This window comes from Centruroides sculpturatus, unplaced genomic scaffold, assembly GCF_000671375.1.
Source record: "Centruroides sculpturatus isolate CEXI.00-Female unplaced genomic scaffold, Cexi_2.0 scaffold69, whole genome shotgun sequence".
NCBI classification, from domain to species: Eukaryota; Metazoa; Arthropoda; class Arachnida; order Scorpiones; family Buthidae; genus Centruroides; species Centruroides sculpturatus.
The window spans coordinates 238,070-256,071 of record NW_019384304.1 but is presented as its reverse complement, the minus strand read 5'-3'; the positions used below and the strand labels follow the sequence as shown (position 1 = coordinate 256,071).

The 18,002-nt window shown below is 29.0% G+C and overlaps 1 protein-coding gene across 1 annotated transcript in view; it reads right to left on the bottom strand.

Moving 5' to 3' along the window:
- The window catches only part of LOC111618249 (CLIP-associating protein 1-like), a 184,925-nt gene that overhangs the window by 55,199 nt on the left and 111,724 nt on the right, over window positions 1-18,002 (bottom strand). Inside the window, exons 12-15 of the mRNA XM_023359738.1 lie at window positions 7,844-7,870; window positions 7,320-7,407; window positions 7,161-7,225; window positions 3,108-3,200 (exon numbers count right to left, since the gene is read on the bottom strand). Of these exons, the coding sequence (XP_023215506.1) occupies window positions 3,108-3,200; window positions 7,161-7,225; window positions 7,320-7,407; window positions 7,844-7,870 (273 nt within the window). The remainder of the gene's footprint in view (window positions 1-3,107; window positions 3,201-7,160; window positions 7,226-7,319; window positions 7,408-7,843; window positions 7,871-18,002) is intronic.

The window sequence follows — 18,002 nt, the reverse complement described above, 5'->3', positions numbered from 1 at the left end:
GCTGTCTTTGCTGGGGAGACGCCGCTCAGAAGGTACATCTACATAGAAAGTTGATCTCCTCCCAACGAAAAGCACTCCTTTTAATAACAAGAGCATATCGTACTGCTCCAAACAGCAGTTTGCAGATGATCTCTCGCAAACCCTCCATCACTGAAATCATGAGGATGGAACGAAATATCTGGAACCTCAAGAATGGGAATGACATCTCCACTCCAACTTGCAACATCCAGGCCTGTAATTATGAACATCTGAGTCCTTACACCCAGGCCATACCTCCCCATATCAATAACTTTATTGGTAACAGCCCGCCCCTCAATCCTGACCTTGTCATCTATACGGATGGTTCTGGCCACAACAACTCAATAGGCTGTGCTTTTATTGCCCACTGCAACAACACGGAAATCTACTCACAACAGAACAGACTTCATAACACCTATACTGCCTTCCAATCTGAAATGCTAGCCATAAATATGGCCATTAACTAGACTGAGCAAAGGTACACCAAAAACAGCATTCACATCATTACTGACTCCCCCATGCCATCAAACTAACTCCATCCAATAGCCACATCCATCCGGCACTTAATCCTTCATTCCAGCAACTCATACCATATTACTTGGACCCATGGGCACCAGGACACTGAGGGAAATGAGCGGGCTGATCAGCTGGCAAAGGCTGCGGCTGTTGACGACTCCCTTACCATCATCTACAACAAAATCAGTTACAACAGAGTGAGAAAAATTATGTACAAGGATGTCTTAAATCGCTGGCAATCATCCTGGTCTCAACAGCACAACGAAACCACCTACAAGTACATCCCTAACATCATCGACTACCACGACAAATACAAATGGGTGACTCCTGACTATCACCTCACACAGTTCCTTACAGACCATGGAAAGTTCTCAAACTACCTGCACAGATTTACCAATAAAAGTACCCCTCTTTGTGCCATTTGCAGCCAGACAGGCAACTCTGACCGCCATCTATTTAGCTGTATCTCCCTTCAGACCAAAAGACATGCCATCAAAGTGACCTAAAAATAAAAAACCATTTAAATATCCAGCAAAATTCTTTAATAACATAAAAATGTTTTCAAATGCTCAATGCGTTTGAAAACATTATGTTATTAAAGAATGTCGCAGTTTGTTACCTAAGTTGAAGTTTTTGTGCCTCAACAAGGCCATTAGAATTGCAAGACGATGTTTTTATGGAATACTGCGTGGTATCATAAAATTAGAAAATGATCTATATGAAGAAGACCAAGCTATTCTGGAAGAGGTTAACAGTAGACTAATCGCTTTAGAACATTCTTTGGAAAAGAGATTGAAACGGACATACATTAAAAAGCCAAAATGGCTGTTTAGATGCCAGAATATTAAACCACGAGTGAAAAAAGAAGCATTTTTAACAACTTGGTATAACATCGTTCCTCCCCAATGCTTGATAAACGCCTTGGAATACGGCCCTTCCTTTGCACTGACACCACCGTTGCGTCCAGAAAGCCTCATACCGAACTTTGAGATACTCATAAAGAATATGAGCTTGACTGAGCAGGATTACTGCAGATGGAAAACAAGATTATATGCCGAAAAGGAGAGGTATTCTAACAAAACAGCTTTACTATTCCAAAGGCACATTAAACAAACGAAAGAATGGCTCCAAAAAAACGACATTGTTCTCATAAAGGCGGATAAATCAAAAGGTGTTGTACTCATAAAACGGAGCTCATATAGAGAAAAGCTGCATGAGTACATCGATAGCACCAAATTTCTTCCTGCCCCAAGTAACTACCTGGAAACCTTACAACAAAGAGTGAGAAAATTTACCTTAACTCCGTTAGCCGATTATCTGGATATGAGAGCTGCTACTTTACAAGCTCCCAGGACACCAAGAATTTTTGCCTTCAGAAAAATCCATAAACCTGGTTCCCAGTTATGCCCTGTGGTAGAAAAATGTAATGCTCCAACCTTCAGAATAGAAAAACAACTTGTTAAATTCATACAAAGAAAGATGCAGATTTCACCTTTTTCGATAAAAATCTCGGTGGACTTGATCCTGAAATTAGAAAATGTTGCGCTCATGAATGAGGAATGGATGACAGTTTTGGACTATAAGGCGTTATACCCATCAATCAAACTGCCTCCATGCTTTTGTGCCCTAAGAGATTTTTTATTCACTAATGTTAATAATGCTATCAAATACCACACACAGATTTTAGAATTAGCGGATTTGATCTGTCACACTTCCTTTTTTGAATTCAAAAATAAAACATATCTACAGGGGCGGGGAGTACCGATGGGTAGCCCCATGTCGTTGGTCCTCTGCGAGTTGGTACTCCTTAATCTAGAGAACAATATCCTCCCTTCATTACAACAAGATATATTGGTATATGCAAGATATGTCAATGATGTATTTATCTTGTGGAAGGATAATTGCAATATCAAGCATTTTTATGGATCTGATAAACAGTAACCCATATGGTTTAACTTTGGAATTGGAGCAACAAGACAGTAGTAGCGTTAATTTCTTGGATCTGACTATAACATGCGAAAAAGGGGAAGTCCAAACCAACATTTATCGTAAACCGACATCTATCCCCATCATTATCCCTAAGAATTCGGCAGATCCAGAGCATATTAAAATGGCGGTATTTCGATCTTGGATAAGAAGAGCGCACACGCATTGCACAAACGTTTGCGATACAGTTAAGGAATTACAATATATACGAAGAACTGCCATACAGCATGGCTACGGGAGGAAAAGAATAGAGGCTCTCATTAAGAAGGATAATAATCTGGCAAGTAGGCAAAAGCAAAACCACCAAAAAGAAAAAGTGGTCCTCGATTATATACCCCTCCTTAAACCGATTGTCAAGAGGGTTTCCAAAAATAAGAACTTACAAATAGTTTATCGATGTAATCCCANATTATCTTAGCATAAATGGATATTTTTATTAAATTCTTATAATTTTTTTCAATTTACAATAATTATTTAAAACATTTTATTTAATGTAAATAAAATATTTTAAAACTAAAATAATCATATTGTTAATTTGTATTTCTCAAAATACAAATAAAGCTTTACATAAAGATATGTATACTCACAGCATCTAATCTTTTTTCCCAATGATTACTAGGATCACCTAATGTGTCTCTTATTTTTGAAATTTCATGTTCAACTTCTTTTGCAGAATATAACTATAAAAACATAAATATAATTAATAATTTAGATAAACTCTTAAAGCTAATTTGTTTAATTATTATATAAATTAAATTATAATCTATCCAAAACACTAAGATCCATATATTAGCTTGGTTAAGATTCTAAAGCCACAAACTATGAAGGATAATATACTCTCTATTAAGTGCATTTTAACTCTGAATACACGTTTCAAATTACATATAAAGTTAAAATATAAAATACTGGTACATATAAACTGAAACAATATACAGTCGATCCCCTTATAACGTGGGTTCCTATAACAGAAATTCCTATAACGTAGCGAAAAAAATGCAGCAGTATTTGTATAAAGGGACACTAAAACATCGTCGCCGACTTGTGTCGCGACAAGATTGGTCGAATCTGGACCAATAGTGGATGAGCAGCCGAACTACTTTCCGCCGTCCAGCACCACACTACGGAAAGTTTATGCGGGTAAATTGAGTTTGCTATCGTCTGTACAGTATTATATATAAATTAGGTACTGTACATATAATTATATATTAATTCTTGTGAAAGAAACATTTCTTATTCAACGGCCATAAAAATTATTTATATTAATGATGTCTCCAAAGTTCAACGAAGTTTTCGCAGAAAAATAACTTATCAGAAAATGCGCCCACCGTTTGGTGCGCTGCTCCATGACGAAAACAAGCGTAAGCAACGGCGTAGTCGAACAGTGCACACTTGGTAAGTAATCCTACAATTTTTTGTTTATAGCATAGTTTATACAGATTATTCCCAAAAAATTATACGTGTTTTGGAAATGATGAGTCGAATTATTCTAGAATCGGTTAATTTTATAGAAGAAAGCCTTACAAACAGCCTTAGTCCGTAAACTTCACACGTGTTGGGCTGTGATTGGCTCATGTATTTAAGGATTCCTACAACATAAAATTCTTATAAAGTGGAATGTATCTAAGCATTATAGGGGGGTCTACTGTACTAAACAAACAATTTGATGCCTAAAGGCTAATTCCAGCAATAAAATGAACAAATAAACTTTAAAATGTTCGAGCATTAAAGTTTATTTGTTCATTTTATTGCTGGAATTAGTGTTTAGGTGTCAAATTATTTGTTAAGTTAAAATATATTTTATCAAATAGGATTATATAGCTGTACAGTTTTTATAAATACGTAGTCAAATATTCTCTTGTTGTTAAAACATACTGGAATAGTATTTAACATTTTTAATATAATAATGTTAAATACCATTTCAGCATTATATACAGTAGCTCCCCCTATAAAACGAGTTCATATAGTTCAGATTCCTATACCACGATGAAAAAATTGTGGCTGTATTCATATAAACACGCTAAAAGAGACTCGTATAATTCAGTAAAATGTCATCACCAACTCGTGTCGCAACAGGATTGGTCGAATCCAGAACAATAGTGGATATTGCACAAACTGTTGAGTTTAAAGAGCAGCGGACCTATTAAAAACCATTTATTATTAAACGTCCATAAAAATTAAATTTATATTAATGATGTCTCCAAAGTTCAGCAAAGTATTCGTAGAAAAATAATTTGTCAGGAAGCACACGCGTGCCATTCGATGCGCCGCTCCACAACGAAAACAAGCTTAAGCAATGGCGTCATCGAATGGTGCATGCTCAGTAAGTAATCTTACAATTTTTTGTTTATAACATAGTTTATATAGATTATTCCCAAAAAATTACAGTAGATCCCCCTATAAAACCGTTTCCTATAGTTATGATTCCTATAAAAATTGTGGCAGTATCCGTAAACAACAATAAAAATAACTCCTATAATACGTAAAACGTCATCGGGCAGCCGAACTACTTTCCCGCCGTCCGTAGCGCCACGCTACGGACGTTTAGGCGGATAAATTGAGTTTAGTATCGTCTGTTCATATAATTATATATAAATTAGGTACTGTACATATAATTATATATTAATTATATATAAATTAGGTACTGTATATATAATTATATATTAACTTAATTTATTGTAACTTTATTATAATTAAATATATATTTTTCGCCGTCTAGCGTCACGCTACGGCGAGTTAGGCGACCTATCGTCTGTCCAGTACTGTAATTTTATACATTTCTTGTGAAAGAAACATTTCTTATTTAACGGCCATAAAAATTATTTATATTAAGGATGTCTCCAAAGGTCAACGAAGTTTTCGCAGAAAAATAATATCAGAAATCGCGGCCGCGGTTTGATGCGCTGTTCCGCGACGAAACCAAGCTTTAGCAACGGGCGTAGTCGAACGGTACACACTCGGTAAGCAATCCTACAATTTTTTGTTTATAACGTAGTTTATACGGATTATTTTCAAAAAAATATACGTATTTTGGAAATGTTGAGTCGAATTAGTCTAGAATCGATTAATTTTATGAAAGAAAACCTTTCAAACAGCCGTAGTCCGTAAACTATGATTCCTACAAAATTGATTCATAAAGAACGGAACGTATCTACCGTCTTATAGGGGGATCTACTGTATATGTATTTTGGAAATGTTGAGTCAAATTAGTCTAGATTCGATTAATTTTATGGAAGAAAACCTTTCAAAAAGCCATAGTCCGTAAACTGCACATGTGCTGGGCTGTGATTGGCTCATGTATTTAAGGACTTGTAGAACATCAATTTCATAAAGAACAGAATGTATCTACCGTGTTATGGGGGGGTCGACTGTATACAGTATATGAATAGTTTTATTTCATTTCAAGAAGAATCTTTGATTATTGTATTTATAACATTTTTCTTAATATAAATATTGTAAAATGCAAAATATATATATATATATATGTTTTATTAAATAAAAAGACACCAAATGTGATAGAACATGATGAATTTTTTTTAGCTTTGATAAAAGATTTAAAACAAGACAAAAATAACTACTATCAGAGTCAAAATAGCTGAAACATAAAACTTTTCTAGTACTTTCAGTTGTCTTGGGTCATCCGTCAGGGAAAATGAATGAAAACCAAACAAAAACAAACAGAAAATTCAAATTAGAAGCCCAAAAATATCAGGAAAATTTTTTCTTTGAGTTTTAATTGTTTTCACTCAAAGCAGTTTTGGTATTTTACTTAAACACTTCTGAAATATTAATGCATACTATTGATTTAAAGCAAGAATAAGCATTATCAATCATCGAAATAACTCATACATTAGCAAATATTAAAAATTAGATTTAAACACAATGGCATTACCAAGTTCTTAAATACTCCAATATTTTCTCTCTTATACTTTCAGAATTTTCTAATTGAGTTATATTTGAAAATGGGAGTTTGCATTATAAAAGAATTATTATTATTATAAACACACCAACAAAGTTTATTCTTTTATAATTACAAATGAAAAAAAATAACACAAATGTCTTTTGGTCTCTAAGAATTGTAAATTTTTATCAATGTGTTTTTACACATTAATTAAAAGAAAAAACTAGAACATAAGATTAAATGACTGTTTCAATGAAAAGTTCAATAAGAAGTATAATAATCGATGAAAAAACAGATAGAACTAATATTGTAATCAATCCCTTATAACAATGTGAGTGAAAAGAACTTATTTTGTTTACAATTAAGAGAAAATACATGAAAAAACATCAAGCTACAACTTCAATATAAATCCACTAAACTGCTCACTAAAAAAGAAAAATAACTGTCATCTAAATTTTGTTGTTTACACTGATTAATCATTGTTATTAAGTCTGATTATAAACAGTTATAAAAACTGATTATAAAGTGTTTAAACTAAAGTCTGATTATAAGATTTTATGATTTTCCATACAATAAAATAAAAATGTTATAACCAACTTTCCAAAATCAGACATTATAAATCTTTAAGAACTTTCTATACTTTAAATAAACCAATAATTTTCAAATATTATAGAATATGACTTCTCCTTTTGTTATATTTTGAAAAATTAATAACTTATAAGTCATTATGAGTAACACATACTTGTATTCTTGGCACATCTTCAAAACACCTTATAAACATTTCTTCATCAGCAGCACCAGCTGCAGCTAAAATTTTAAAAAGTAATTAATAAAAATAATAATAATAATAATTCAAACATCTAAAAACAATTGATTCTACATAAAATTTAATTACACTTACTAGAAGCACTTAGTGAAGATTTAGCTAAAGGAGGTAGACTACGTCTTGGTGGAGGAGCACTACTAGCACGTTTTGATGATTTAAATGACTACAAATAAAAAGTTTTTAAATCCATTAAATTCAATATTAATTAATAGTAATAATAATTTATTTACTTATTTATTCTTTATACAAATGATACATGCTGATATCCAATAAAGAAAATAAGCCATGCTATATTAACCATAAAAAACAACCAATTAAATTTTTTAAAGAAAGAGTAAAAATATGAAAAATATTTATATCCTCAATTTTAATTAGAGAAAATTAACAGATTAACAACCAACATGTGATCAAGAAATCTTTCCATTAAAAGAAACAAAATATGATATTTTTTTCTTATTTATTTTTCAACAGTAATTTCATATATTTTGGTTATATAGAAATGATAAACAAAATAATAATCTCTGAATACAATTGCTCTTTAAATTTTCAACACTAAGAAATATATAGACTCAATTTATAAAAAAAAAACTTATACTTACTCCTTCTAAATCACTGTTTTCTGAATGCTGAAATAAATAAAAAAATTTTTAATTATAATGCACCATATTTAACATTTATGAGCAACTTATTATAAGAATTATTTGTATGTATGTGTGTGTATACATACACACACACAATATCCTTAAATGATCAATTTAACAAAAATAAAGTTGATAAAAATATAATAAAATTGTCAATTTAACTACACGTATATAATCAATAAATAAATAATCCATCTTATAATAATTATATTGATTACTCTATTTATGATAATATGAAGAGCATGAATATAATACAGAAGAGATAATCCATTTTTATTACAGTTAAATATTTATGATGAATACAACACATTAGATTTGTACAATATATATTTCTTAACACTTTATATATGGACTGTTTATTCTGTACTGAAAATGGTGTAAGTCCATTTTTGGAAAAAAAATTGAGAAATCCCATAATTTACTGTGAACTTTTTATTTATAAAACAATTCACACTTAGTATTTTAAAATAACCATATGCTTTGATCAATTGAAAATTCGTCAATAAATGATATTGTATAATTATTGATTATGAAAGTATTTTAAGTCCATTTTTTGCATTCTAAGGGCTGTTCGTAAATTACATCTGCATTTTTCTCTAAATTTTTATTCCTCTTCCCCCTCTCATCCCAGTTTTTCTAAGGATAATGTAGCCCTCTACCTTCTTCAGATGTCCAGCAAAACTTGATTCCCATTAAAATCTTTATCACTTTACGATTGATAGATACCATAAGTAGAAATGAAACATACAAGAAATTTTGAAATAAATATAATAAAACGCATAAACTATATAAAATTTAATGAAATAAATGAATGTCTACTGACACTCAACTCCTCTGCTCCCCTGCCTTTGACTTGCCGTAACCCCCTCCCTCCCAGTGTGGGCATCATTTATGGACAGCCCCATATAAGAGAGGAGTAAAACTACAAATTTACTACAAATTTTACCAACAAAAGCAGAATTTGATGGAATGAAAATAGATGGAATAAAAAACATCCACATAACAAGCCTAAATGAAAAGCAGTGTCTAANATCATTTTCGTTTATAACATGTTACCTTTTAATTTTTTACGTAACCATTTATTTGAAATTCGATTGCGCAAGTTTTCGAATTTCCCGTTTCGAATTAGAGAAATAACTGATGATGAACGCTCAATGAGTTTGAAAACGTTTTTATGTTATTAAAGAATTACGCTGGATAGTTAAACGGTTTTTTATTTTAAACTGTATTCATATAAACATGTTAAAAGAGACTCGTATAATTCAGTAAAACATCATCTCTGACTCGTGTCGCAACAGGATTGGTCGAATCTAGACCAATAGCGGATATTGCACAAACCGTTGAGTTTAAACGAGCAGCAGACCTACTAAAAACCATTTATTATTAAACGTCCATAAAAATTATATTTATATTAATGATGTCTCCAAAGTTCAGCAAAGTATTCGCAGAAAAATAATTTGTCAGGAAACACACAAGCGCCATTCGATGCGCCGCTCCACAACGAAAACAAGCTTAAGCAACGTCATCGAATGGTGCACACTCAGTAAGTAATCCTACAATTTTTTGTTTATAGCATAGTTTATATAGATTATTCCCAAAAATTATATGTATTTTGGAAATGTTGAGTCAAATTAGTCTAGATTCGATTAATTTTACGGAAGAAAACGTTTCAAAAAGCCATAGTCCGTAAACTGCATATGTGCTAGGCTGTGATTGGCTCATGTATTTAAGGACTTGTAGAACATCAATTTCATAAAGAACAGAATGTATCTACCGTGTAATGGGGGGGGGTCGACTGTATACAGTATATGCATAGTTTTATTTCATTTCAAGAAGAACCTTTGATTATTGTATTTATAATATTTTTCTTAATATAAATATTGTAAAATATATGTTTTATTAAATAAAAAGCCACCAAATGTGATAGAACATGATGAATTTTTTTTAGCTTCGGTAAAAGATTTAAAACAAGACAAAAATAACTACTATCAGAGTCAAAATAGCTGAAACATAAAACTTTTCTAGTAGTTTCAGTTGTCTTGGGTCATCCGTCAGGGAAAATGAATGAAAACCAAACAAAAACAAACAGAAAATTCAAATTAGAAGCCCAAAAATATCAGGAAAATTTTTTCTTTGAGTTTTAATTGTTTTCACTCAAAGCAGTTTTGGTATTTTACTTAAACACTTCTGAAATATTAATGCATACTATTGATTTAAAGCAAGAATAAGCATTATCAATCATCGAAATAACTCATACATTAGCAAATATTAAAAATTAGATTTAAACACAATGGCATTACCAAGTTCTTAAATACTCCAATATTTTCTCTCTTATACTTTCTGAATTTTCTAATTGAGTTATATTTGAAAATGGGAGTTTGCATTATAAAAGAATTATTATTATTATAAACACACCAACAAAGTTTATTCTTTTATAATTACAAATGAAAAAAAATAACACAAATGTCTTTTGGTCTCTAAGAATTGTAAATTTTTATCAATGTGTTTTTACACATTAATTAAAAGAAAAAACTAGAACATAAGATTAAATGACTGTTTCAATGAAAAGTTCANAATCCCATAATTTACTGTGAACTTTTTATTTATAAAACAATTCACACTTAGTATTTTAAAATAACCATATGCTTTGATCAATTGAAAATTCGTCAATAAATGATATTGTATAATTATTGATTATGAAAGTATTTTAAGTCCATTTTTTGCATTCTAAGGGCTGTTCGTAAATTACATCTGCATTTTTCTCTAAATTTTTATTCCTCTTCCCCCTCTCATCCCAGTTTTTCTAAGGATAATGTAGCCCTCTACCTTCTTCAGATGTCCAGCAAAACTTGATTCCCATTAAAATCTTTATCACTTTACGATTGATAGATACCATAAGTAGAAATGAAACATACAAGAAATTTTGAAATAAATATAATAAAACGCATAAACTATATAAAATTTAATGAAATAAATGAATGTCTACTGACACTCAACTCCTCTGCTCCCCTGCCTTTGACTTGCCGTAACCCCCTCCCTCCCAGTGTGGGCATCATTTATGGACAGCCCCATATAAGAGAGGAGTAAAACTACAAATTTACTACAAATTTTACCAACAAAAGCAGAATTTGATGGAATGAAAATAGATGGAATAAAAAACATCCACATAACAAGCCTAAATGAAAAGCAGTGTCTAATGATAAGCTTGTAATAATGATAACCTTAGGGGCCATCCATAAATTACATAAAAGTGATTTTGGCCATTCTAGACCCCCACCCACCCGTGTACAAAACTGTAATATTTTCTCTGATCCCCCATCCCCTTCCGCATCTTACGTAATATTTAGGCATGATTTCATAGAAAAATTTTAACAAAAAAAAATTTTTTTCTGAAACCCTAAAAACGTTAGGTTCAAAATATATAATTATTAATTAGTTAATTAATATGTACTATTATTTATAAAAGACTTTGTGAACAAATTTAAAAATATAAAAATTTAATAAATTCAAATGAACAATTTATTTTAAGAACTTTATTTTTTAATTATTAACAATTTTATTATTATTTTATCATCATCATCATCATCATAACATTCATTTTTAGATTAATTTTAATTTTCACAAAAGAATGCAAAAAACTTTGACAGATCGACAAACTAGTGCACATGTAAACAGAAATGTCATACAAAATATAAAAAAAAGAGAATAGAAACCATATTCCGTTGCCATATTAATTACATCTTGGATAAGGGCAATAAAATAAACTACATGTAAAATGAGCTAGGTGCACCTGGGGACTAAATAATAAAGCTTGTAAAACTCTATATAATGGGGCAATACAACCAATGCTACTTTACACGACCTCTAGCTGGGGTCATGTAATTAGTAAAAATTCAGTAGCAAGTAAATTAATTTCTCTTCAAAGACAGTTTGCCATCAGAATTTCGAAGTGCCTCAGAACTATTTCTACTAATGCCTCTGATACTAGAAGAGCTCCTTCTTTTGCACTATGTATTGTAAGAAAAGGTTCTAAACTACTACATCAGAACTACAAACATCAAGGCTCAACAACGGTTTCTACGCCTATCTACGGCTGTTCATATGCTACTACATTGCAAGTACCCTATTAAACATGACAGGGTGGTGATTGCATTTAATGTACACAGGGTACATTTGGTGTCATCTGCTTCCTCCATGGATAACCATGCAGACATTAACAGCTACATAGATGGGTCTAAAAGCTCCCTTCATGTTGGTTCAAGTATCTGTATCTTCCTCCAAACTGACATATTTTGCCCAAAATATGTTAGAAGGTATAGATACTTCCCACATACCTCCATCTATCAAACTGAAGATGATGCTGACTACCAAGCTGTTCAGTGGGCCACTTCACAACCAAACAAAACTCTGTCTATCAACATTTACAGTCTATTCTAAAAGATCTATTAAATCCCAATTGCAATAGCAATAAAATTGCATATATCCAGCACCATATTAAAAATCTTGTAAACAAGATAACTTTTATATATTTTCCTGGCCATACTGGCATATTTAGAAATGAAAAAGCCGACTTTGAGGCTAAGTCAGCTGCAAAGGACATTGATTTGGACTACACTCACATCCCTCTCTCACATAGCAGCCTTAAAAATTATATTCATGACAACGCTATGCAAAAGTGGAATCAACAATGGTTGAGCAGTAAAATTGATAGAATAACAAGACTTTATTTTCCTAGTGTTGAATGCAAGATCTCATCACCACTTAGAGATTTAACATTTGCCTTATCATTGTCCAATTTATGATCAACATACACTTATTCTGAAATTAGAGCATGAGTCTGCTAGCATTATTATTTTTTCACGTCACACTAGATGGCTTTAGTTCAACGAGCGATCTTAATAGAAATAGCCAAATTGAAGCCAAATTCAAAATTCCACCACTCAACGAGATCAAAAAATAAGAATATTACATAAGACAAGATCTATTACCCCCTACCTCTGAGTAAGAAATCATAAGAAATCCTTGATCTCCACTACCCCAAAATACCTTACGTAATTTATAGACGGACCCTTATCAAAAAAATAGTTTAACAGTAAGTAAATATTTTTAATGTTAAGAATAAACAACACTATTCTTGTTATTATTTATAAACAAAATCAGAATATAAAACTATGTATTTCAAGTGAAATTGAATTTTAAATAATTGGAATTAACAACTGGATAAATTATACCAAATGATACTTATTTGTAATTATTCTTACACAAACCACAAAGATAAATACATGAAACCATGAAAACTATTTTTCATTATTATTTTTTTAATAAAATGTTACATACATGTAAGTAGCAATATAATAATTTTCAATCTCCTGTAATCGTACAATATTTAAATTATTGTTCTGTTAATATTTAAGTATGATAAAATTTCAAATAATTTCTTTTCTCATTTTATTGAATTCTGAAATAGTTAACTGCATGATATAAACTGCCCCCCTTTTTTAATAAAAATTTTTGTTTCTCTAATTGGTTTAGAGGAAGTTGAAAATTCTCTACATGTACTGTACTATTCAATTTGGAAGTTCCTTTTTAAGTTTAATTCAAATACACTCTGCTCTATTCAATGTTATTTCATAGAGTAATTGTGTAAACCATTATATATATATAAGATTTATAATACAAAATTTCAAATAATGACAAAAATTAGTACAGTATTATGTTTCCTTTAGCTTTATTAGTTGTAACTATGCTTAATTATTATTTATATACAATAATAAATATTACATTATTCAATGAATGATTTCTTTAAGCTTTTTCAAATTAAAATTAAATGTACAAATTACTCTAAAATAATTTTTGAGCACAAAGTTCAACCTAATGCTTTTAAATAAGAGATCAGATTAAATAAATAAAATATTTTTTAATGAATAGAACACTACAAAATAATGTATATACATCAAATTTTCTTAATTATTTAAAAATGTATTAAGCAAACTGACTAAGAAGTAAAATATGTAATATTTTGAATAATTTTGTATAAACTTTTATTATATATAACAATTTTAAAATCATAAAAATAAAAACAATTTTTTATGTTTGCTATAAAATATCATATATATCATATGTAGGCAATTTTTCCCAAAGAGCTGACAACTGGAATTTATCAACATGATTAATGGATGTTTAAATTTAATCATTTACTTTATCATGTAAAAAAAGTTTATAATAAAATCTTATTTAATCTAGAATAAAACTAAGCATAAAAAACTTTCGGACATTTATCAAAACTGATTTTGTTTTTGAAAATTTTGTAAGACTCATTATTCTATTAAACATTTCCTGAATCACACAACATTTGTCCATTTTTTTCAATAAAATGATATATATCTGCCAATAAAATTTCATTAATCTTTAAAACAATTGTGGAACAATCAAACAATAAGAGTTCATAAATTTTAAAAACAATACTGCTTTCATTCAATTGATGATAAAAACTGCCACAATTGGAAGTTCATAAAGCAATAATTTACTATTATTTAGTTACACAAGTTTAATTTTACTGTTAAAATCAGATATTTATGAAAATTTAGGATAGAAAGGACAATATTACATTATAAAATATTTAAATAAAAGTTCTCTTTATGAAATAACAGTACATTTGTAAGATAAATTATTATTATGAATGATTACATTTTCTTGTGTTTATTACCTTCTATATTAAACTCAAGCTGAAACTTATTAACAATATAAAAACCGTTGTGTGTTTTGTGTGTGTGAATTCCTTATAATTCCTCCAATTTTTGTCCAATTCTGATGAAAGTTTGGTTATATTTGTTTTGTGTTCTGATGGAAAGCATAGGCTACTTATTTTGCAGAAATATTAGCTATGGAATAAACGTTTTATTGATTTCAGATTGGTGATAGTACTTACATTGCAGTGATGTCAATGATCTCATTTAGTTCATTCTTGATAACAAAATTTTCCTTAAGTTCCATTTTAAAATATTTTGGCAAATGGCATATTTTAAACTTACTTTGTTAAATTTAAAATTTAAAAAAAGATAGCCGCATCATGTCACTTCTACAACAATTCAAAAAACTTTTTATAGTGACCATGTGACTTTCTATTATCTAGTCGGAAGTAACAATTTAATGAACTTGTTATTTAAAATGTATTATCACACGTTAACTATGCTTCCAAGGGCAGTATAGGCTACTTATTTTGTAGAAACATTAGCTACTCTTCTTGAATTTCTTGAAATCTGTACTCTTCTCAATTCTTCAATTGCTACTTTTTCATAGAAAGTAGTCTGTCATGCTTGGCAGGGGAATTTCTAGTATTTAATAATCATAATGTTTAAATGAGCAGGAACCACTTTTTCTTGTTTGTTAAATTTATGATATTTAACTTCATTTTTGTCTCTTAAATACCGTAGTACAAACACTCAAACACTAGGCAATTTTCATCTAAGTTTATTCAGTTTAGTTGATACATGTGCGTATTGCTTACACACATTTCAGGCTTGTAACACTCCTCTTCAGCCCTCTTAGCCGAGATTACAAAATTCTAAAAACCTTAATACATTTTCATGTGAGAGATGGTAGACTTATGCTTTTAGTTATTTCCTCCACATATTTTTTGGCTTTTATATATCGTTCAATTTCTAAAAGTTTATAATTATTAATAAATAGTCAATGAACAAAATTGCAATTGGCCTCCTGTGTTAATATCATCTTAGTCAGTTAATAATAAATTTAATGTTTTAGAAATTGTATTAATATTAAAAGTTGAGATAAATAAAATTCTGCTTCAAAGCATTATTAACAAAATTGAAGAATAATTTCTGTTAAATGTTAATAAATCATTGTTTGCTTACTTATTCAGAAGATTTTATAATTACAGAAAAACTACCAGCCATAATATTCCAAAATATAGCTGAAAAATTTCTATATCATCATCATCGTTTCATAAGCACAGAATACGACAGAATTAAACTATCATGCTTTAAGTCTAAGTTAAACTGAACAGTACTTTGACTTAATCATATCAAAAGCAAGTTTCTTGTGGACACATTTTCATTTTAAATTTCTTAAAAGTTGCTTTAATTAATTAATTAGCCTATAGAATTATTATGTATAAATTTTATCTTAACATTGATTTATAAAACTATATTACTGTGTCAATCAATCAATCCTTTATTGACATAGGTTTTCTCCTGTTTGGTGAGGAACATACATAACAAACAAAACAGAATTTAAATAAATTACAAAAGCTACAAGTAAGCATTCCTAAGAAATAATTAAAATTTTCCAAATGAATTTGAAATACTTTATCTTGTTACATGAGTAGATTTACATTTCATAATTATCAAATGAGTTCACAGATTAACTTGTTAAATTATTGATCAAATTGATTTTTAAAAGCTAAATTTCAAAAAGTTTATGATTTATATAACAGGGTTTTGAAAGCAAATAACAATCACTATTAAGTTTTTTATAATAAAACAGCTTAAAGTATTCATACGGTATCCTACATTAAATTTTTTAAATTTACAGTTGTATAGCAATTGTGTTCTCAGTATTAATTTATCTCACAAACTACATTAAAAATTTGTTTAAAAAAGCATTTTTCTTTAATAATAAAGTATTCCAAAAAATATAATAAATAAATCTGCAAATACTACTGCAATGTCAACAAAAAATTCTACTAATCTAGCATTTTTATTTTCTATACAAAATTATTTACAAAATATATGAAACATGATTAAAACTAAGTATATAATTGTGACATTACAAATAAATAAGTTTTAAAAAAGTTAATATTGAGTATTGTAAAACTGAATGTTTTATAATACTCAAAATAGACTTTCAAAACAGAAAAAATTTAAAATTCTGTATTTTATGAAAATGTTGATTGAAAGTAGAAATAAGAAAAAAAATTTAGTGAAGTTGACAAGTAGATAGATGTTATCCACATAAAATGCAGATGCAAAAATGTAATATTTTCAATATTCTAAAGAAGAATATTTTTTTTTTTTTTATATAATCCTTCACACTGAAGACACTAAAGAGGATTTATAGTATGATATATTTGCACATGAATAAACTACGCCAATTCACATGTATCAAATCAAATATTTCACTGCATTTTTCTTTATATTGCTACTAAGATGACAATATTAGTCTGATTTGGTTGATAGTAATTATATCTAAAAAACATATTTTTTAAAAATATTTTAATTCTCAGTATTCAAAAAAGTTACATTTTACACGATCAAGCTGAGAAAAGATGTTAATGAACTAGACTAATGCAAATTCTTGTAAAAAAAATTACAAATACTTTAAATGACACCGTTTGTTATTATTCAAATTAATAATTTTGATTGAAAATTAACTTTGTTGTTATACAAATTTTTCTAGTTTATTGACAATTTTTAAAATTTAGAAAATTTATTAAAGGGTTTCAGTAGGAAGTGGTAATAACATTAATTAATACATATATTGACACATTAATGAAATAAAAGGAAAGTCATGCATATACAAGTCTTTGGCAATTTCAAGAAAATTACAATAGCAGATGAACATGTCATAGCAAAATAAGATACTACAAATACTATATCATATACAAGATATTTAAGTGTAAAATAAAGTCACCATTCATAAAATAATAAGACAAATACAGTACCTTTTTTCTGAAATATAAAATACAATTTTCAAACTGTCATTTAAATATTGTTGTATCTTTTACTAAATATATATTTTAGCTTGTAAAATCTATATAAAAATTATAATAAATATAAGAGATTGTTTAAAATGTCTAAATCAATCAATATTGACTACATGGTTCATTATGGTCAATAAAACATTATATGTTTTATCGACCATATGTTTTATCAGATTGCTTATATCAGCAATAATAATAATTTTAATATCTAAAACTAATTCAAGATTTGAAATTTTTTAAAATCTTTATATAGAACAAACTAATATAAAATAAACAAACATGAAACAGCATTGGTTTTTATAAAATTTTTATAATAAGTATTTTTCAATTTACTGTAAAACAAGCAATGTTTTCTACAATCCACTTTAGTTATGAATAAGTGTAACAAGAATATAA